We start from the raw sequence: 23,523 nt of genomic DNA, 5'->3' as shown, positions 1-23,523 counted from the left end.
TAATGTGATTTTTTTATAATTACTTATGCACAACTATTAAGTAAAATCCATTCTGTCTTATCTATTAGTTTTATTCTATTGAGTATACCCAATTTTATTTTAAATATTGAATGAAAACTGTAGGGCTATATGCTCTTGCAGAAATATATGAATTAAAGTAGGAAATATATTTACGGACACTTAGATTTGCTTATTTGAGTAAAACGTCAATTGGAACTGAGGGAGCCGCGAATATCTGAATAGTTAAGGATATCAACATTCATATTTATTAAAACGATGTCTTATGGTGCAAAGTTATACATTTTGATAAGGACACAAAACAGAATGTCAGTTATCCTGGTAAAAATACAAGATCCTAACTGCAATCCTGCGTCATATAGATAATGTAGTTTTCATTTGCACCTGAATAACAAATGAATCTACGATTACAACGTATTGTTTTCTTATTTACACGTAACTTCGGAAATAAATAGCGATATACAATATATACGAATAAAATCTATAATGGTTTATAAATGACAATGATTGTTTTAATCTGCTTCAAATATTTAGCTAAAATGATAACTCTGCTCGTCTTGCGTGTTTGACGTTTACTACATTGTACACTTTCTTATGTTTGTAGGGATTACGGCCAATTATTAGTAATATACATATTTATGTTATACTTTAATAATCCTACAATATGATGGTCGAACATCACGTGGATTGACTCAAGAATATTTACCCAATTACTGATAAAAGCAACTATTTAACACCGACATTTTTGTGATTATTCTATTTATTGTGTCAATCTAAGTATATTTTTAGAAAAACGTGCATATCTATGAACATTTTTTACTGCTGCCACTTGCCAAAAGATTATAACAGAGACTACTTCAAGATAGATATTATTAAGACATTTAAAAGTAATAGTGGAAATGAAACTTCGTACATATTACATATTCATCTCAATTAAATAAAACTCATATTTTCCGTAAAACAATTATCGTATTCTGTCAAATGAGATATAAACGATAATGAAAGAAAGAATATTAGATATAAAGAACAAAGATACTTAATTAAAAAAACGATACGTGTCATATACATAATATCTACAAATGCTCAGTAACAAATATCAGATCCACTGTCTTAATCTGATGGAAAATAGCATAAATATACCGATTGAGATTTTATACAATAACTAATAGAGTATATATTTTAATAAATAAATACCATAGTAATTAACCAATAATCAAGTTGCTATTGGAATATTTTTACTCCTAATTTAATATACCTAATTGTTCTTATGTCCAGAATAATTTATTTAAATTGAAATTCTAAGTAACCGATATTAGATATAGTAGTAGATACTAAGTAATGTTTCGTTTTAGAAAGGTAATATTTTATTTCAGACTTTATTCCATAAAAGTAACATAAACAAGTTTACTGAAATACTATATTTCATTTCATAGAGCAGCGCTATTGATACTATTTAAAATCCTAATTATTCTTAATATATTTTTAATTTGCGTACCTACTTCTTATATTTATTAATTAATTAGTTCTGAAGTCTCAGTCAAGATATAGAAGATTTCACAAATATCAATTACCGACTTTTGAAACAGCTTCCAGAGTTGTTACAACCTTCTACTATATAACGAATGTGTAGGAACGCAACGATACAAACATTTTACATTCATTACATGGTTATCAACATTGGTTACTTTTATCTTACCTTTATATGAAAAAGATTCCAAATTCTTCAACATCACAATAAGTCCAAATAAGTCTAAACAGCGAGATCAGAAACTTAGTATGAACCTAAATACATTGTTCATACTCGTCTAGAATGTAAATATACGATTGACGGGAAAATAGTTATAAAAAATGTCATTTAATATGTATTTCGCGCTGTTAAATTACAAGTTTTGTAGCATTAGCAGTAATTACGCTTTTCTTCATAAACACATATGTAGTATATGGTGAGTTAGTCATTACGTTTATTATGCATATATCATGCATGTACGTCTTTATTGAGAGTGCACTTAGCTCATGATGATAAGTTGACCGGTGTTGTTGGCGTATACCAGGCCCTGTCCAGGCTGAGGCGCCCAGCGGATGCAATTGAGGCTTGTAAAACTGTGCTCCCAGTTCTGTTCTAATTCCTTTATCGGCAACAGGCTAGTTCTACTTGTATTTCCTAAAAATAATAATTGTATTATTTTATTATTAATATTCATCTTCCAAATTTATTGTATACCAAAATGCTATAGAGTTATAACAAATAAAATAGGCCGTAACACATTAAATATCTAATATTATAAATATCTATTACTATTAAATGATCAACAATCAGGTCATCGGGATTTGCATTAAATCCTATAGATAAGTCCACATACGGCAAACAGCAGATTTTCCAGTTTTGTTGGCAAAACTTCGAATTCTTATTTAAAAGGTCGATGAAAATAGAAACTTCTACAATTTACATTTAGTCAAAAGGAACAGATGCCCTTCATTTATTTAGACAGCCCTTTATATGGTTAGCTTGTCAGCCGTTGTTTTGGTGAGAAGGGCGATATGTGGCTGTGATATTATGAGATGCGTAAGTAAAACACCTTAGTCCTCAGTAATAGCATTGCATCATGGATGTCACAGATCTATGTGATGTCCGTGGAACTATTTAATTAAATAGTCGACGGTTGCGACTTTCCACAAGGTAAGCCGTTAGCTACATAAGTTGCAAGTCCTAATATATAAAAAAAAGAATCCGAAAAGAAGTATGTTTATACTAGAATGTTTGTATTCTAGTATAGAATATAATATAGAATAGAAAATCCTTTATTGAAACAAACTTAATTTAAGCACTTTTGAATAGTCAGCATATATTTTTTTTATCTATCGCTCATTCGGAAAACTGTCTCATCACAAGAAGAATGTTCAAGAAACTTGTGTGTCGCTCTTATAAACAATCGTTGTAAATTACCAACAAACACTAATTTATTAGGGTCAAATATAAGTACACAATAAGATTAAATCATTCAGTAATTAGAGCAGACCGGTCGCTAGAAGCAGTATGACGTATGAGTTAGCCATCACTGCGCTCGACCATATTTTAGGGAGTCCAATGCCCAAGCCCAAAACAAAAACACGAAAGCCACATTAATCGTTCGGATCGAAACTAATATTTTATTGGGAGTGTAGTGTAGTGTAACTGATTGTAGTCACCTTTGGGGTAAAGCTTGTAGAGGAGCGCGAAGACGTTGTTGCGCGAGTGGGGCGTGGTGGTGATGCGGCGCGAGCCGAGTCCCACCACGAGGTGGCGCGCGGTGGGCGACAGCGCCACCGACACCGCGCTCTGCTCCAGCGCCGCCGTGTGCAGGCACTGGCCCAGCCGCGCCCACTCCAGCGAGTACACGCCTGCGGACACCAACCCAACACTTAGACACCCCACTTTGTACTTCTGCACGATGTCCTCACCAAATTACCAAGGCCAATGCAGAACTTTTATAAATATATCTAAAATATACAATTCTCGTGTTGCGGTGTTTGTTACTGAACTCCTGCGACACGACCATATTGACTTTTTTAAAATTTTGTGTGCATATCTGAGAATCGGCCAGCATATATTTTTCATAGCCCTTAATGATATTATGATATTTTATTTTATTATGATTCGGCCCACTCAATTTTCACCCTTTTAAAATTTTAACCCTTGTAATAGGGATGTTAGTACTTAAATTAAAAATTATATGGCAAAACAGAGTTTGCTGGGACAGCTGTATATATATTCCGCTACCCGCCCATACTTTTCACGGGTGTACATATATTATAACCTTCCTCTTAAATCACTCTAATCTTTGCTAAAAACTACTTTGGTGCTTTTTACTTTAAAAGCTTTTACACATAATTTTTATAATAAAAAAGTGCCACATGCGATATAAGCAATGGGTGTCTCTTACTTACCGAGCCATTGATTAGTGCTCCTGAATCGGGGCAACGGTAATAAAGCTACTAGTAGTCGGCCATCTTTAGATATGTCGATGCTGGCATCATTATGAATTTTGCATCTCGGGACCACTACATTCTTTTCACCTGAAAAATAATAATAAAATAATTTTATAAAAGTGTCGTATCTAATTCATCGATTTATCAAGTTATGTATCTTGTATTTCATTGTATTGTTTAAGAATAATCTACTGGCATCAATTATTAATAATTCACCGTCAATCATTATTATTAGTCATTGTGACATGTCATATTGAAAATTATAGGACATAGTCGAGGACATGTATATTTGCATACATACACATTTTTATATAACTTTTCTAATAAGGAATATTATGATAATACATACTACTATGGCAAGGATTATGTATACATAAAATTAGACATATTTTGACCGACGTAGGCTTTACACAGAGTTTCACCTATTTCAACCGCTTGTACTGTGCTCCTTCGGTTTAAGCACGAGATAAGAGAAACATCTATTAAATGAGATAAGAAAATGCACGATATGCAGCCATGTCATGGTTATAGTAAAATGCTTTTAGGTGTATTTAGGCACTGGTTTATTACCACTACAATCAGTTCAAGTTAGTAGTTCTTCCTCATTCCAAACATTAAAAAAAAAAACCTATTACCACTTTACAATCACGTGGGTCGTCAGCTTGTTTGTTATTCCAAATATAAAAATAATAATCATAAATACATACTATCAGCGATATCGGGCGTGGTGCCGGTGGTGAAGTCCCAGGCCTGCACCCGGTGCGAGGGCGCGGGCTCGGAGATGATGCCGGCGTCGAGGAGGCCGGCGATGCCGCTCATGCGGCGCATGGCCCCCGCCGCCGCGCCCGCGCCTACTCCGCCGCCGCCGCCTCCGCCTCCGCCACCGCTACCACTGCCACTGGGCCCCGCCCCGTTACCATCTGCTCCGCCGCCTTCTACATCCATTACCATTGCATTCTGCAACACGATTCGTCAAGTAACGTATTTTAGTTATGTTATATGTTATACTAGCTGTGCACACGACTCGGTCCGAGTGTTATAGTGACCTTAACCAAAAAAAGAAAAAATATTCAACAATCTAAAAAAAGAAAATAAGTTTCATCATTTTAGGTTCAATTATGACGACTTTACAAGCATCCCCTATTTTATTTTACCACCTTAAGGATAACATTTTTAAAACTTTGATTTGATATATTTCTTAATATTTAATCAACAGCCTAAAAAATACGTGTCAATCTTTTAGTTTTATAAATAACGATACATATAGAGGTATCGTTATTTATAAAGCTTGAAGCTTGACACGTATTTTTTAGGCTGTTTATTCCTTGAATCCTTCATCCCCCCTTTCTACTCGTTACAATCCTTCTTCTTTATTTATATTTCAATAGTCTTAAATATAAGTTTAAGCTTCAAGCTTTAAAAATTATTATACTTTCATACAACCTTTCGTCTCCCCTTATAACCCACCACAACACTTTTTTCGCATTAAAAAGTAGCATATGTCCTTTCTCAGGGTCAAGATTATCTGTGTACGAAATTTCATTTAAATCGGTTCAGTAGTTTTGGCGTGAAAGCGCGACAAATAGACATATAAACAGAGTAACATTGGCATTTATAATATTAGTAAGAATTATAGCAGGTAATATAAATGTAGTGGTAGATTTTTTAACTATGCACATATGAATTCCTGTATTACGAGTGTCTATAGAAATTATTACTATTACATTACAGACATAGATTTTGTATAAAGTCGTCATGTAATGAAATTAAGAACTGCATATCCTGCAAATTCAGTACTTGATCATGCATGATACATTAGATCTCCTAAATAGCAACGCTTGAGTCTTACTATCAGCGTCACATGAGAATATGGTGGCATGGTGCTGTATGGGTAGTCAGGTTATTTGATATTCCAGTTACTAAAAAAATCCATCCGTAACAATTGCCTACTGAACATACTTATTATTGGAATTCAGTAAAGTGCGCTAGCTACCTAGTTAATTCGGAAAAAATAAGTTCAACATACCTGCGCTAATATAATGGGTTGCAGATATTCGTGGATTCGCGGCAAACGCTGGGATTGAGGACTTCCTTGGCTTTCAGAGCTAGTTGGCTGTTCATTAACTTGCATAAGTGGCAAGTTAATGTTGTTGAAAATTGTATGTAAGTCATCATCAATAGGCGTACCGACAGATTCACTGCGAGGTGTTAGAATATGAGGTCGATACGTTGCGAAAGTACGACGATTGCCATGTTCTGATGCATTTTGTAGAGGAGATTGATTGCTTTGTTGATTTTCTGAATTGTTTGATGAAAGGGCGAACATTTCTCGCACTGACGATGGCGTGTATAGGCGAATTGTCTGAAGACGCCTGAACCTATTACGAGCTGCGTTTCTAAAATTGACCGCTTGCATGTGGGCTATGCGAATTAGATTAACTCTATGCTCAAATTCATTCATTGCTTCGACGTTTCCAGGCCTTGGAGCACTTGAAGTTTCTGACGGCGCATTTGACGGCCCAGCGACTGGTTCTTCGTTATTACTTGGCCCAGGTCTCCGTCTGGGTGTGAATAAGGATGGCTCTTTGAGTCTACTGGGCAAAGAACGCAACGCTGGAATTCTGTAAGTCGAAACTGGAGGAAGTGCTCTCTTTTTAATAAGCGGGTGCGCAGTTGGGTTCGTTCTGTGTAAAGCTTTTAGTCGTCTACTTTCTAAATACAATTCTCGCCTGTTTCTTGCGGTTGCTGAATTATTTCTATTAGCGGCAGCAATTTGTACAGCGAGACGATTACTCCATCTTTGTGAAGCGCTTTGCGAAGGAGTCGGAGAATCTTCTTGTATGTTATTATTATCAATAGCCGTTGAATGGGATGTTGAAGGTGTTTCATAACTACTTTGCTTATTTTCATCAGTTTGTATTTGCGATCGATCCTCTTCTCCATCATTTGCAACATGCGGTGAGGCAGGATCATCAGGTCCGTCTACATTAACAGGTCCAGTGTGGTCAACGTTCTGAATACGAACAACATTCAGGGAATTTACAGGTTGAGTAGATGTCATTGGATTATTTCCAGATCTTCCGTTATTTCTGTTTGTCATCAACATTAAACATGTCAATGCTAAGGCTTTTTTCAGTGTTCGCAACATATCAATAATGAGCTGACTAAGACCACGCTCTTCCAAACACATCATCATCATATTAAACATTACAGACAATACTTGCATAGCACGCATATGTATCTCATGTCTGGTCGCGCTAATTTCGATAGCACGTGGGTAGTCCCTGCGGCATCTGGAATATCGAGCAGCTAATCGGTTAGCGGTTGGATTGCGGGATCGTCTCCTAAGTTCATCTTCCGGTCTCCATCTATAACTAGATTGTAACCTCCTTCTCATAGATGGGGAAGATCGGAAGCTGGACGAGGTTCTGGCTGAAGGTGATCTTCCCGACCGTGGCTGTCTAACGTCAGTGTGAGCTCCAGTCGACGTGCTAGGTTCACTCTGGGAAGTATTTGTCCTTGTATTATCTGCACTTACAGATTCGTCACGAGACACTCCTGTGCTCCTGTTATTATTATCATTTCTCTGATTGCTTCTAGAACCTCTATTTGTATTTAAAGTTATGTTGTCTGACATTTCAGTTAACATCATACATCTTTCCAACAGTGACCGTGTATAGTAACTAGGTGAATCTTGTCTTCCTGTTTCTCTATGCAACATCAATACTCGTCGACGTAAATTTTCCCACATGACACGCAATTCTCGCATAGTAGTGCGGTTTCCACGCAACCACATGTTTGTCAACTGTAAAGTGTGTTTCTGTAATGCTTTGACACCACCTTTCACTTTTCTGTATGCTTCATCAGGTGGTATAACACTACCTCTCGGCCAATTAGTACTATCTCTACTGGTCGAAGGGCGATTTGGATTAAAACCGAAATTGTTTGTTTCACGACTTCCGGAAGCCGCGGTATCGTTTGTATTGTTTGATGTCTCATTCTCTCTTCTAACATTAGATGTTTCTGTATCACTAGTAATATTTCGCATCTCAGCCATATTTCTGACATTTGTCGTCTCAGTCGTGTTTCTCATGTTAAAGTTGTCAGTGCTACTTCTTACGTTAGTGTTGTCAGTCCTGTTTCTTATGACTGAAGTCTCAGGTCCGCATCTAACATTGAAAGTTTCGGTACCGGTTCTAATATTTGAAGTTTCGTTTCCGGTTCTTACATTTGCGGACTCGGTTCCACTTCGGTTATTAGACGTACTCGGGCCAGCTTCCAAGAAATCATCATGTGTCCTAACTCGAAATCTGCATCTGGATACCGACACATTGAAACCGCCAGCATCTCGAGATGATTCTTCTTCAGGCAAATCATTGTTCAACTCAAACACCATGCGATCTGTAGCCGCTGGTCTGTTATCAGTTGGACGAATTGTAGTAGCAGCGGAAGGAGCCTCCTCGCCTCTAGCGTCGTCCTCCCTAAAGGAAGAGTTTCTTGTTCGAAAAATATTGACTTCAAGGTCGCTATCTGAGTCTGAGCTCGAGGTAAGCAAATCGCGGCGAGGAGAGGATCTAAATAGGCGGAGACGCGGACGGGCGGTGTCCCCATCGTCCGATTGCGCCCGAGCAGCGCCTCGCCGCGGCATGCTGCGCTCGACACTCTCCAATGTAGTCAGCGACATGTTTGTAATCAAGTTCAGCAGTCTAGTTCCTGAGTCTCTCAAAATATCGCGTATTAAGTCTAGGCTCTCGTTAATGCTTTGAGCGTCTACGGGCGCCGTGATCGGGCTCATCTGTGTGGAAGTGGACGTCATGGTCGGCCGTTGCGAGTTAGCAGAGGTGGACGCTCGTCCCGCAGACGTCGACGGCGATTCATCTGTGAAGTTCGGAGCATTATACCGTGGCGGCATACGGGTAGCCTGCGACGGAGAAGAATTCCGCCGGAGTCGGGCGAAATCTCTTACTAAGTTTGTGCGCTCGGAATCAGGTCTCGACGACGTGAATATGCTCGTGCGAGATGCATTTCCGATATTCCTGTATAATTGGCTAAGACTATCAGACGGATTTCTATTAGGTCTAGGTGAGTTATTAGAAGATGAAAATGGATTTAGTAGTAGTCTAGTTGAGTTGAGTTCGTGTGGGTCGTTCGATCGGAACGTCCTCCTTGTATCACCTAGAGGTTGAAATGCCGAGGATCGGGATCCGAATGTGGAATGTTCTTGATTTGATGACAAATGTTGGTTTCTGAAAACAATATATTAATTAAGCATTTATAACAATGAGCTATAATAATATAGTTTTTCGTCACTGAATAATAATACCTCGTAGGGTTACTGTTAATAGACAATACATCTAGATTGAGTAAGCGACTACCACTGCTCTCTCCACTACTATCTCCATTTTCTTGACGATGAGGTCTTGCAGGAATTGGATGTGCTGTTGAACCTATATGTGAACATATATTAATAAATAGAAGGATATGTTTCTATGATAAAAATAGTATTATATTAAATAATTATTATGCACATTGCTTAATATGTTTCTCATAAAACAGGAATGCTATATTTTAGGTTTTTTATATTTATTATATTATGCATAACAAATTCTTGCAGAATATAGTACAACAAAAAAATATTAATAATCCTATCATAGGTGGTTGTTGTATTAAAAGCAAAAGAAATTATTCATGTAAAACACTTTAATCACTTACAGTTTAGTTTTTTATATGTGTTTTAACATGAACCAGTTCAAGTGACTTTCTGTCAAGAAGTATGGGGAATAAAAGTAAATGTTGTTTGTGTTGTGATAGAAAGTAGTATTAAGCGACAAATTACCTTCATTATATGATGATGACGTAGAAGGACGAGGTGATCGTGTCCAACTTGACATACCAGCTGACATATCAGTTTCCATGGGATCAGTACCTCTATCCATCTGAAAAAAAAATGGTAATCAAACTTGTTGCATTCAGTTCTTTCTAGTATAGAAGTATACTTTAGGGTATTTATTTATTTGTAAAAAATTACAAATTATAAAAAAGTTATAAAATTAACAGGTAACGATAATAATAAATGGGTATACATTTAAGACTTCTGTGTATTTTCAAATTCTTAACTATAAATTCTATAATCTGTATTTTCGCTAACATGTAATCCATTAAAAGGTAAACAATAAAGCATGTAATGCGTAGGAATGAAGATCATATCCTAAGGACGGTGTTACATATGAATGTGGATGGTTATAAGGGTACAGGAAGACCGAAAAAGAGATGGATGGACAGTGTGAAAGATAATATGGTGAGAAAGGGAGTAAATAACGGGATGACTGCGAACAGAGATGAATGGAAGAGAAAAACATATTACGCCGACCCCAAATAAATGGGATAAGGAAAAAGCAGATGATAATGAATAAAGCTTGTAAAGCAAGCAAGCTAGTGACGACAGGATTGTGTCATTTGCTTGTACTTAATGAAAGGAAGAGATAGTTTAATGATAATTAGTAATCTTATTTTATAACGTGCTTAATTATTATGTACAGTTGCTGAAAATTAAGAGACAATTGGCAGATGCAAAAATAGGACTTACTATAGACAATGGTCAAAAGATTCTAAACAAATCTACATACCGTGTTTGGTGGAGTTGGCGTGTTCGTGTTTACGAGTCGGTGTCGAACTCTGAATAATCGTTGGTAATTCCTAACAAGACTATCATATCTTTGCACCAGATTCTGGTATGAATTTACTATCAAATCCTGTGCAGTTCCTGGGCTTTCTTGTCCCCTGGATCCACTTGAATTATCATCAGCATCATCTCTTCTATTGCTATTGGTATTAGTTGCAGGACCCGGCGGTTGATTCTGCTGAGCTAATAAATTGCCGCCTCCTCCAGGATTTACCCATAAGGATATTCCAGTTATTAATTTGTAACCTAGAGCATCAAATGCCACATATCTGTAATTCAGAGATAACAATATTTCTTTAAAAAAATGTGTAACACTAGATATAAAATAATTATATCATGTATAACGTGTTAATTAGGGGGGAAAGGGGATTGTTAATAATGTGGACCGATGCCAGCAATGTACCATGTCAGGTTGACCACGAGGTTCCCCCTGGAAATCATCGCGCCAAATTCTTGGTGAAATCATCCCATCGTATCCCCCCTACTGGTGCCCCCCCGCCGTAATCCGTTTAGCACAAGCGGATGCACCATTATATTATCATCCATAACACATGTTAATTATCTTACATGTGCATTATTTAAATTTATAAATAAATAAATAAGATAATGTAGAATTAATATATTCAAAATGTATTAAGATTTATTCATTCAAGTGGACAAAAATAATCTAATAATGTATGTATGTACATGCGGTACGTACCTAACTTTTTCATTAACATTATTCGTTGAAACTTTAGTAAACGGCGCTGGTTGACTCCAGTCCCAGAAATACAATTCATTATGAGTTGCAATAACTAGCAACTGGTCACGAGGATGAAAAGCAATGGATGCTATTACTGTCTCATTTTGCACATTCCACACTTCACTTCCACCCTGAAAACGGAAAAAACATAAAGATTAATTACATGTAGATTTTCAAAGTCGTAATAATTGAAATGTCATGTTTTAAGGTAAACATTATTTTAGTCAAGCATTATAATATGAAAACCACATGGTACTTAATTTATCCATTCAAACAAGTACGTATTTATAATATTAGTATAGATTTAAATGATATGACATACTCACACTGGCAATATCCCATACCCTCACCTGGCCGCCTAAGCAGCCAGAGCCAATTAATTGCGGATGGGAAGGGTGAAAAGCAATGCACCAAGGAGTTCGTGGATGGCCCTTCAGTATGCGCACATGTCTCCCACTCGCCAGTTCCGATACATATACATTATGGTTACCGTGAGTTGATGCAACTTTGGTCCTGAAGAATAAAAACACGTAAGTACATATTTGTTGAGTTCACGTTAATTTCCTGTAAATGGTGATATTAACTTTCTTTCATTAATTTTTTAAACATTATTATGTAGTCATTAGCAGAATGAGGTGTAGCCTTTTGGCGAACAGTCTCATCTTTCGATGGTCGCAGGTTCGATCGCATAAATAGAAACCATTGTACTAATGAGTATATATGATCATATTGTACTGGTTGTTTAAATCAGGGATGTTACAGAACTCCGTAACCGTAACCGAAACTATCGGATATCCGATATAGAAAACTATTCGTAACCATAACCGCGAAATAAAAGTTTCGGATAATATCGGATAGGGGCGGAGCCTAACAGAGACACGTTATGTAGCCATTTTTTTAGCTATTTGTATTATATGTACTTTTGAAAATCTTTAAAAAAATAATATCCGTAACCGAAATTATCCGACCGAAATAATTTCATATCAGCATCCATATCAATATCTGGTACAATAATCATTTCTATATCCGAAGCCTATCCGTATCCGAAATTACATATCAGTTATCTTCTGTTATCTGGAATCTGTTCCTCTGCTTTTACTCACATAATTCAATGGAAAGATGATTGGAGGGCAAGGTTATTATTATAGCTATAAATAAAATAAATATGTATTCTATGACTTACCCATCAGGGCTAAACACCATCAAAAATGTGGACCTTGGATAACCAGGTAAGTCACATGACTGTAATATAGAAATAATTGTATTTTATAAGTATAATAATAATAGAATTAGAAGTTAACAAAGTGTGGAGAAAAATTTACTTGTTTATTAGAAGGCAACAAACAAACAAAAAAAAAAAGTGAATATAAATAATTAAATAATGATTAATGAGTTATATCAATTACATCCTGTGATCATAATTAAAGCCCTAACTAAAATTAATAACATATTTCATTACATAGTTTAAAACAAAGTCCCTATCACTGTCTGTCCCTATGTATGCTTAAAACTTTAAAACTATGCAATGGATTTCGCAGTATTTTTAATAGGTAGAGTGATTCAAGAGGAATAGGTTTATATCCATGTGAAGCCGGGGCGAGTAGCTTGTTAATAATAAAGCTTGACTATATTCATAACACAGGCTGATAGAACATTCCATTATCACACATAAAATTGTATTTATGTTTATTAAGAAATAAAAAAATAGGTATACAATCTTACTCTTATTTTTAGAGCCTTCTGAACAAGAATATTCTCAGCTATATTTTCAAGTACTGTTTTATTGGCAAGGCAGTGTCGAGGGTTGGTGCCTTGTTCCCTCCAATGCAAACTGCGGACCATGTTGACAACTTTCCGTGAATCATCATCTGCTTCATTCTTGTATCCCAGCCAGTCATTGAGATTTATTTGGTCCATGTTCCTATTTTATAACAATATTATAACATAGCTTCCCAACTATTACCATATGATTGTATTCAGAGACATTGTCTATATTTGTAAACGTCAAAGTGAACAAAATATTTAACAGCATTTCAATGGGTATATTTGAATGCAACACAAACGAAGAATCATTTACTTAAATAAATATTCTGAAAAAGATTCTGTTAAATAAGGGATGAAAGTATGTACAGGCAAAGACTTGATTAACAGTTAGTCTTTAATAGTTAAGAGGCATTTAAAATTTAAGACAATATTTTATTTATATGTTAAAATACTAAACAACATAAAAGAGTTCAGTTTTTAAATACTTTAAAATCATTATTTTTATAGGTATGCTGTAAATTCTAAGGCTATTATAATGAATAATATATGATGTACTATAATTATGTATAAAGGCCTTATATTTGTTATGTAATATATTTATGAGGGTACTTGAAAACATCCAGTATAATTTTCTGTCAAGTGTCAAATGTAAATTACTGTCAAATTTTATGATATATAATATGATTTAAATTTGTGCTCATGCAACTGAATTTCGAAGGGCTAGTTTGCTGACCAACTCTTTGGTGAAGACTGTAAACTGAACATTGTCAAGTCAACAAATAATATATATACAGGGGTAGGCTGATCACCTGACTCAAATATACACAGTGAAATGTGGGTATGTCAAGTGTTGTATTCACAATAACAGCAATAATTGATAATGCCTCTAACTGCCACATCGAGATAACATTGTGAATGAAAGTTATAAGTTGTAAGTATATGTATATGCCAATATAATTTACTAATCTACAATAAATGTAAAACAGGGGAATATTGTATAAGAATATTAAGGTATAATTAATTACTTACGGAAGACATTAAAATCATTAATAGCTTAATAAATAAAATATAATGAAAATTTAAAAAAATATTTAATTTATTAACACTAATAAAAAAACATATATAAACCAGGTATGTGAAATTAAGAAATTGCTAATTTAAAACATTTGAATTAAAGCATCAATCAACAATAACACCTATAGGAAGGGAAGTCTCAATTATTTATATATTTTTCTTACCTTGGTTGTTATGTGATTGTTGTATTAAATAATGAATAATAAATCTGAAAAATGATACATTGTGGTTATTAACTATACAATTGTTGCTTATATAACAATTAGGATAGTTGGTTCAAATCTCGTTATGAAATGCTGTTATTACTCTAAAGTATTATACAATGTATAGTGTTTCTCATATTTAGCTAGATGCCGCCTTTGTACTGAAGTAGGTATCTAGTTAGAATATTACTGGAGTGAGCCATATTGGAAATGTCAACAGGTTACTTGACTAAGAAAATTATTAAATCTCCGCATTTACATCTTTTAATTAATTAATATCTAGACATATCAATAATTACTAACTATAAAATACATAAATCCGCTACAAATTTATGTACAAGAGACAAGATGCTTGAAAACAATGATATTTACCTCGTACATATTGCAAACCGTGGCGGCACTTATTGATGTTTTTGAGATAATACTATTATATGGAGGTAAGTCATACAATATTATTGTAGGATAAACAATAAATACGGATTTAAGACTGAAAAATTATCAACAGACAGAAACAATTTAAGAGCACACAGCTGCGAGCTGTCAATACTGTCTACTGTCAATCATGTCAAATAAGAAATCTGACATTTGTTGACATAAACTGGTTCATTCGTTCATTTCATTCCACAGATTCGTTCATAATTTCAGAGCTTGAAACAGGGAAAAAATATTGTTATACCTCTATTTTAAAGATATAAATTTTAATTTTGACATAGAAGTACTTCATAAATCTCCGCATTGAGTCTATTAATCACTTATATGGGACTGACTGTCAATTTACCGGATTTTATTAATGTTAAGAAATATTAAAAATGCTTAAATTTTTGCTTTCTAATTAAATTGGATAGTTACAGAAATATAACCATTAGTGCCTGCGCAAGCAGGAAAAAGGAATTTTATAAAAACTACTAAATATGCCTATAATTACATTTTGATGCGGAGTTTGATGTTTTTTTTTTTTGTGGATGATAATGGAATGGTGCACGGTTTACGCTGTAGGATGGATGTTTTTTTTTTAAAGGATGATAATGGAATGGTGCACTCGCCTGCGCTAACGGTTTACGCTGGCGGGGCACCAGTGGAGGATGATAAGACGAACATGAAGTCAGATCAGTTAGCCCAACGTGACAAATTCACCGGGAATGTATCACGATGGTTTCCAGGGGGAACCGCGTGGAGGTCGATCTGACATGGTACATTGCTAGCAATGGGTTCATTAGTCCACATTACTAACAATCCCATTCCCCCCTGTAGAGGATGTTAGGATAAGCATAAAGTTAGGACAATTATTCCATCCTGGTAAATTAATCAAGCTGGTTTGGAGCATTGATAATAACAGGGGGCTAGTGAATCATTGCTAATATTGTACTTACTTATGTCGACTTTCAAGAGAATCGTAGTTAATTCCCAATCATTTATTACGACGATGATAGATGATGAAATTTAAAATAGTACCTACTATTTCAGTTGTTATATCTGGAGTGGTTATTATTAGATACATATATGATTTATGAATCACCACTAGTCCTCGTTGGATTGCAACCACCAAATTACATATTGTAATATGACATACGAGTAAGCATATGTCTTCCCTTAGTGGTAGGTAAACAACGTCTCACCTGTTTCAAATTGCGTACTAAATCCTGCATATTGCGTATATTGAGACCAGAAGGCACAATGTTAGCGTATTATTAACTTTATTACTTAAATGCTTCCTCAAATCCTTGTCCATATTTAATATTCAATGATGTTTGAAATAAATGAAATTGTTATAAAGAATGGTATGTACCTAACTTCCGAACTCGAATGGATTAAACAGTGTTGGACTTACTGCAAAATCTACCTGCTGGAGGTATAAATAAATATAGTACCTACATTAAATATTGTTTTTTTGAATGAAAATGAAATGGTGCACCCGCCTGCGCTAACGGTTTAACTGGCGGGCACCAGTGGAGGATGATAAGATGAGCATGAGGTTAGATCAGTTAGCCCATCGTGACAAATTCACTAAGAATTTATCACGATGGTTTCCAGGGGGAACCGCGTGGAGGTCAACCTGACATGGTACATTGCTAGCAATGGGGTTATCAATCCACATTACTAACAATCCCCGTCCCCCCCATTAAATATTGTTGCAATTACATATAATAACTGCTTTAAAAAAAATCAGTTGAGTTTCTTGCCAGTTCTTCTCAACTATATACTGAACTGGCAGGGAAAAAAATATAATGCAAAAATTTTTACGTTCATAAGGCTAAAATGTTTTACAGGATAAATGATTATTGATTTTGAATAAAGTAGGTACATAAATATTGTTGCAATCACAGATAAAAATTTCGAACTGCGAACTGAGAATTGAATATATTAAAATGCAAATATAGAACTATAGGTAGGTAGGTACTATCTACATCATGTATCTCGCATAGCATTACAAATAGTAAAAATATTTATGAACTTATTATTATTATTATAGACCCATTTATCTACAAGAAGAAAATAATATTATATCTAATATTTTTCTGTTTAAATAAAATATATTATCACTAAATCTAGGCTTTAATAAACTAATTATTGTAAATATGTAAAGTATTGTAGTAGTAGTAACGACAAAGACTTGATTTCTACAGAAAATGATACTTATACCGTATACCTACCTTTATTTACATTGTACTAAAGCGGCACCATAACGAGATTTTTCACAAAATCTGATTCTCGGCAATTTTGCGCACGAAATGGATTATTTTTCCGGAGGAGACGTGATGCGTTAGGCATGATTTAATATCAACCCCACAATCATTTTAATATTTCACGCAAAATTTATGAGTTTATTCATTAATATGCTATCTATATTTAGATGTATATGCGACTTGGTGTCTGTAAAGTTGGATATTCTAACATTTAGGTACACTCAAATGAAAAATCTATGAGTTATTACAAGTTTTAAGTACAAATTGGAAACTGGAAATTGGATTACTCTTTATATATTTAGAATAATTTATGGGATATACATCCATTTCACTATTCACATGTTGTGCTGTCAGTTTTTAGATCGATATCTACCTATACAATAAAGAGAACGACAAAAAGTTTATAATTGTTGCATACTAATGTTATAAACGCATGCAGATAAAGTTTGTCTTTCACACTACATCATTTAGACAAATATTTTAATAACTACCATAATTTTACACAGTATACAACAAGAGTTCTCAAAGTAGCTTTGTTTGTCACGTCTTTACGACTAAACCACAGAACCAATTTTTATGACTTTTGGTATAAAGGTAAATAGTCCCATCTAGAATAGATGCTTAAATCTATGTATGCTTAAATCTTTAAAACTACGCAACGGATTTTGTAACTAGTTAATTAGCGACGATACCTTTTTTACTTGAAGGAGATTCTGGGACTTGTATTTTGGTACCTCAGTAGTGTGTATTTGTAGCATCAAGCAGCTCTTTTTATGACCTATGTGAGAGTCTCAATAGGCTGTGAAACTACCAGGAAAGTGTGTAATTAGATTTCAGGCTCGGGCAGGTTGAATCTACATTAAGATTGCATGCACGCCTAGAATATAGCAGTATATCCTATATACAGTCACAAATAAATGGCCAGTGACTAGAATCTTTCTATTGTAGAAGATTGTAGAATAAACTACTACAATAATACTCGACGACCTCGACGACGACGACCTCGGTGGTCTAGCGGTCTAGCACACCGCTTTACGTCCGATGGTCGCGGGTTCGATTCCTGGCACGGCACAAACATTTGTATTCATGAGTATGATTGTTTGTATCGGTCTAGGTGTTTTCTATATATAATATGTATGTATTTACGAAAAAAAATATCTATGTACTTGTATCAGTTATCAAGTACCCATAACATAAGCTTTAGCCAGCTTAACTTGGGTCTCGATGGCGCTGTGTGAATTGTTGTGATATTTTTATTATTATTATACTGCACAGGCGAAGTCGCCGGGCATTGAAACATGCATGTAAAATAGTAGTCATCAAAATGCCCCATAAATAAGACTTATCATGAACTAGTAGAACTCATAGTGCACGTATTTTAATAATTTATTAAAATTTTATACATAATAAACAGTATATGTATAAAATTTTATATTAAATATCAATCTTATACGTACATAATATTCATCTAAAATTAATATGTATATCCTAAAGTAATATTATAAGTAAATTTTAAAATAGTTTAAAGTTTAATACTGCTTAATAATAGGTATTTTTTTTCCTGCGTCACTCACTCTACATACTGTTATAGGGAATGAGTATTATTTATCCTCAACTACAGGATTTTTCCTACATAGGGAGTGGAGTTTTCCTATTTAGGGACCTTATATTTTAACGTCATAATATAACACTTACATTGTATCATAAATAAATAAAGAAAAATTACAGTAAAATTATCTCATACGACAGGTATTATGTATTATTGAAGGCGATCGGCCGTGAAATAACACCTTCCATCCTTTTTAAATTGAGTTTAAGAAGATTCTTGTGATAAAATTACACAAAATTCTATTAAACTAGCTATTATAAGATCAGATGAAAGGTGTAAACAAGATTGTGAATTGAGCACGAGTATAAACTGAAATAGTTCACTAATGCAGACAGTTTCGTCTCAAAGACAACTAAACACGTTGCTATCCAATTATGGCCTATAGTTAACTGCAGCTAGATTTAGATATAAGTTTCTTACTACCAAATGCTGTGAGGCTTTACTGTTAGAAATGAAATATTCAATAAACTTTATCCTAAAATAAATGTCTTATGTAACAAACTTTATCCCAAAATAGAATATGCAGATATTAGAAAAGTTTACAGTAAACAATCTACCTACAGAATCCATTTAAGGAAAGTTCGTGTTACTATCGATTTTTCGTAGTAACTTATAATAAAGGATTAATCTTATTTAAACACAGGTTATTGTACGATACGAAAGTACTATACAAGAAATATAATTACTTTTTAAGTAACCTGAAGTCGGTTCACGATTTATTGTTATTCGGTCCCAGGACACTGATTAAAATGCATAGATAGACAATAGACATTGTTCCAGATCAAACATTTTCGTTCTTTGTGTTTATATTAAAGGACAATGGTAACTCAGGAGGACTTTCAATTTTAGAGATTCTTTGTTCCGTGTACTAATTAATAAGACATGGAGATTGCAGTTTCCATTATTAATATGAACGTTTTATAATTTCGTTATGATAACGAGATTTTATTATAGCGAAATTAGCGCAGAGAGCAAACTAAGTTTTTTTCCTATAAAATGTATTACATGCTGATAAAATGCTTTAAAATGCATGGTATGGAATAAAATCTAAGATATTTTATATATTGTTTTTTTCACATAATAATTTCCATAAATTAATGTTAGCTTTACATTTATGGTATATATCTATTACTTGAAAGGCGTATGTTAATATTTAGGTTTATTTTTGGTACTTGCTTATAGACACAAACGACAGGCGTTGTCTTGGTTGCGCCGTGCCCATACTGAACTGTTCGTTAAGTGCCCCTGTAACAGGGTAGTTACTTCCTTTTTATTTCAATATTGTCATTTAGCCAGTTGAGTTTCACTAATGTTCTTTTTTATATCGCTGTGAGTGTTTCTTAAACACCGGCTGAGTTTTTAATTATTGTCATTATTTAATTATTGCTATGACTAATTATGTAGTTTTTTATATTCATTTTAAATACACCATCTATTGTAGTCTCTTAATTTATTATTAAAATGATAGATGGCGTTTAAATGCTTAATTTATTTTTTACGTTTGGTTTTGTCAATGGCACTAGATATTTTATGAGATGGGGGCCCTGTTCTGTAGTACCTAGTATGATAATGAATTGCGCTAATGAATTATCATTAGCGCAATTTAGTAGGTATTAACCTACTTCGATTATTATTTATATTTTTAATAATTTAAAGACACAATAATACATGTTTAAAAATAATTCATATAAGTACCTACTTATATTCATATGTAATCTTAATTTTGTTATCTAACATTGAAATGGAATTGGGTATTTAGTTATCAAGTATTTGGAGTTGTTGGTGAAACTTATAATGGATATACTGCTCTCTTAGGAGATATTTAACTAACCAAGAGCAACCTACATAAGCCAGCCTGATAATAACCGACCATGCTACTGAACCTACATTCACACTACACTTACCTACATAAACATGGCTTTCTATATTTAATTTCTATATATGGGGAAGGTAGAATTATCTACTAGAGATCTTTATGTCGCAGATTCGACTCCTTGCACGATGCAAATATTTGTATTCATGAATATTGGTGTTTTATATGTATTATTATAGTATATTATTTATCTATGTGTCTACAAAAACAATATTATTTCTATCAGTTATTTAGTACCTAAAACACAAGCTCTACTTAGCTCGAGACTAGATGGCGCTGTGTGAATTATCCAGTGTTATTAATATTATCTTTACATAATCCATTTAAATTTCTATGGGTTGTTAGATCAAACATCAAATACAACGGTATTTAATTATCTGCATTCTTCGCATTATCTTATTTCTACTTATAATTATAAGTTCTAATTCTTCTTATTATTCTAGTATTTCTTTACAATTTTTTTGGAGTTTAGGTAGATAGTTTAGGTAGTTTTTTATCTAGGTTGATCTAGACATGAACTCCAAAAAAATTGTAGTAGGTAATTGTACTTATCTTTGAAATGATAATAGTATGGACCTAATTTAATTCGTACAATAGCGAATGGGCATTCACGACGTAACAAAAAACTTTACAGCAATGCGTAATGCAAGCCAATTTATAAAACGACATCGCACTTTTTGGATCAGTCACTGATGAACGTGTGAAATGGTCCCGTACAAAATGTCATATATTTTAGGTAAAGGGTCGAGCTGAAGGGATAATGTGTCGACATCGTCGCACGGACGCAAATAGCGCTGACACTCGGCGACCTGACCCTCGGGCGTCATGAGGAAGGCTTCGATGGCTGTCATGAAATCCTAATTGAAATCAGTCGATAAACACTTTCGTAGATACTTTTGGCCTTCGACCTAATTCTTTACGTACTCTCTAGTAACAAATTCCAGGAAATATTATGTTTATTCATATTGCTATGTAGTTGAATTTGAAGAATGTTTACCTACCAAAACTTGTGTGTTAGTAATTTGTGTTGTAGTGTTTTGTGTGTTGTGTAAAAGTAGATATTGAATATGCAGGTGCATTAATGTTAAATCCTGTACATTGTTCTAAATAGGTACTTAGAGTAGAAATATAATGAGCTGCAAATTAAATAGATCCCAAAAAATTTACTTCATTCATGCAGTTTTTTATGAATGAATGGATTCGAATGTGCGTGTACTCTGGACTGTAAGATGATAGGATGAACATTAAGTCAGGTCAGTCAGCCTATTGCAGATAATTAGTGTGGAGGTCAACCTGGTGTTACAGGATTACCCCTATTAATGCAGTTGCAACATTTAATTGATAGATTTGCGGTGGTACCATAATATACTGTGCCAACTATACTACACTTTAATTAACATCAGAAATTAAAATCTTTCATATAGATAAACAAAAATGTTGCTCACAAACGATTTAATCTGATCAGCACTACCGAAATCGAGAACGGTTCGTAATATTACGATAATGTAACATGATAACAGAATATAAAAGATGTAGTCGATAGCCATAAATATTGTGTATCGTATTGATGTCAATGATTGTATCTAGTTTGTGTACTTCATTTGCAATGCTGATTACTACCATAGGAATAAGCAGAATGGCTGCGGGATACATCCTAATGTTTATAATGACGAATCACGATGTCTAAAGAAAGCTCTGGTTTTAATAAAATTGTAGTAATATATGTACGAACTTTTTAAATATTAATATTTATGAAATTAATTGCTCGCCAGTCACTCGATGTTCACGTTCCTTCATGCGCGTCAGAATTTAATTTAGTAGAGAAATTCCTGTTAACAGTACCAACTGAAATATTTTGCCGTTTATTTTTGTATATTGCCTTGATTGTTCAGACTATTCTGTTTTCTGTTAATTTAAGTTTTTAATAAAGACGTAGAAATAATTGGAGCTAGCGACTTGAAAGAATTATGTTTTAATTATCGCGGTGGTCTAAACAAATCAAGAAGTTATACTTATTTATTTGAAATGATAAGCTGTCTCATTCTGAGAATTTACAACATATCTCCACAAAATTTCATCACAATAAATTCAGCCGTTAGGTTGGGACAATATAATTACTTATACCTACCACAGATAACATAATATTACATACTTATACACTTACATATAATATCATAACGCACCTTCTACAGAAAAGTTGTAGATGGGTAATTAATATGTATAAAATTAAAAGGATTTAAATATAAATTAATACTCATATTAAATAATAAGACACATGAAACTTTTCCCTAACACAATTTTATTCTATAACTACCTATTACAATATGTGTACTCAACCTTAAACATATTTTCATTTATCTGCATAGTCAACAGGAGTGGTTCGTTTTATCGTGGTGTATTTTCAATTAACTGTAGCAAAAAAGACGTCTAACGATCTGAAGGCAGCATTTCGCTGATTTTATAGGAATTTCGACCGTCACTGCAATTTGTTCAACAAATTCGCAGCGAGCTGTGCTTACGTCACGGCAATCTCGTAATTAAATGAACACTTCCCTAATCGAGTGACGAGTCGAAAAAGCTGCTCAGCGCGTAATAACATTAAATACTAGACTGAAAATTTTAGTTCCAAAAAGTAGGTGTTGCTGAGAATGGGGGGACATGCCCACATCTATTATTCGATAATGACAACGTTTGTATTTTAGGGTTTAGATTTAGAAATCGCACATGGGTAGCTTAAAGTGTCAAACGATACACTTTCACTAAGCACTTTTATATAATTCTATAAGCACCTTTGAATTGTCATATATTTTTTTATTCTACTACTCACTCGGAAAGCAGACTTATTACAAGAAGAACTAGTAACTTTCGTGTTTTTTTTTAAATATTGTTGTTCAGTATTACATTTTAG

General features: G+C 34.0%; 1 protein-coding gene across 1 annotated transcript; it reads right to left on the bottom strand.

Annotated features, from left to right (window-relative positions):
- Nucleotides 1-1,021: 1,021 nt before the first annotated feature.
- LOC131853679 (uncharacterized) lies at nucleotides 1,022-14,908 on the bottom strand. Its single transcript, XM_059204677.1, has 14 exons — nucleotides 14,822-14,908; nucleotides 14,411-14,454; nucleotides 13,131-13,329; nucleotides 12,592-12,650; nucleotides 11,735-11,921; nucleotides 11,367-11,539; nucleotides 10,611-10,935; nucleotides 9,821-9,920; nucleotides 9,308-9,431; nucleotides 6,011-9,230; nucleotides 4,692-4,941; nucleotides 3,943-4,071; nucleotides 3,205-3,396; nucleotides 1,022-2,179 (listed from the first exon to the last, which is right to left on the bottom strand). Exons 3-14 carry the CDS (start codon nucleotides 13,323-13,325, stop codon nucleotides 2,025-2,027), a joined length of 5,109 nt encoding a protein of 1,702 aa, XP_059060660.1. The 5' UTR covers nucleotides 13,326-13,329; nucleotides 14,411-14,454; nucleotides 14,822-14,908; the 3' UTR covers nucleotides 1,022-2,024.
- Between the last annotated feature and the right edge of the window lie 8,615 nt (nucleotides 14,909-23,523).

The sequence above is a fragment of the Achroia grisella genome, unplaced genomic scaffold, assembly GCF_030625045.1.
Source record: "Achroia grisella isolate CSIRO2021 unplaced genomic scaffold, CSIRO_AGI_Agris_v1 utg903, whole genome shotgun sequence".
Classification (NCBI taxonomy): Eukaryota; Metazoa; Arthropoda; class Insecta; order Lepidoptera; family Pyralidae; genus Achroia; species Achroia grisella.
The sequence above is the reverse complement of the archived record's forward strand: the minus strand, read 5'-3'. Positions and strand labels throughout refer to the sequence as shown.

Excerpts from the sequence above, each read along its gene's own strand:
- LOC131853679 (XM_059204677.1), bottom strand. The coding sequence starts at position 13,325 with ATGGACCAAATAAATCTCAATGACTGGCTGGGATACAAGAATGAAGCA. Across the intron at positions 9,231-9,307 it reads ATTAACAGTAACCCTACGAG|AAACCAACATTTGTCATCAA; the intron begins GTATTATTATTC and ends TATTGTTTTCAG. Across the intron at positions 2,180-3,204 it reads CTACAAGCTTTACCCCAAAG|GAAATACAAGTAGAACTAGC; the intron begins GTGACTACAATC and ends TATTATTTTTAG.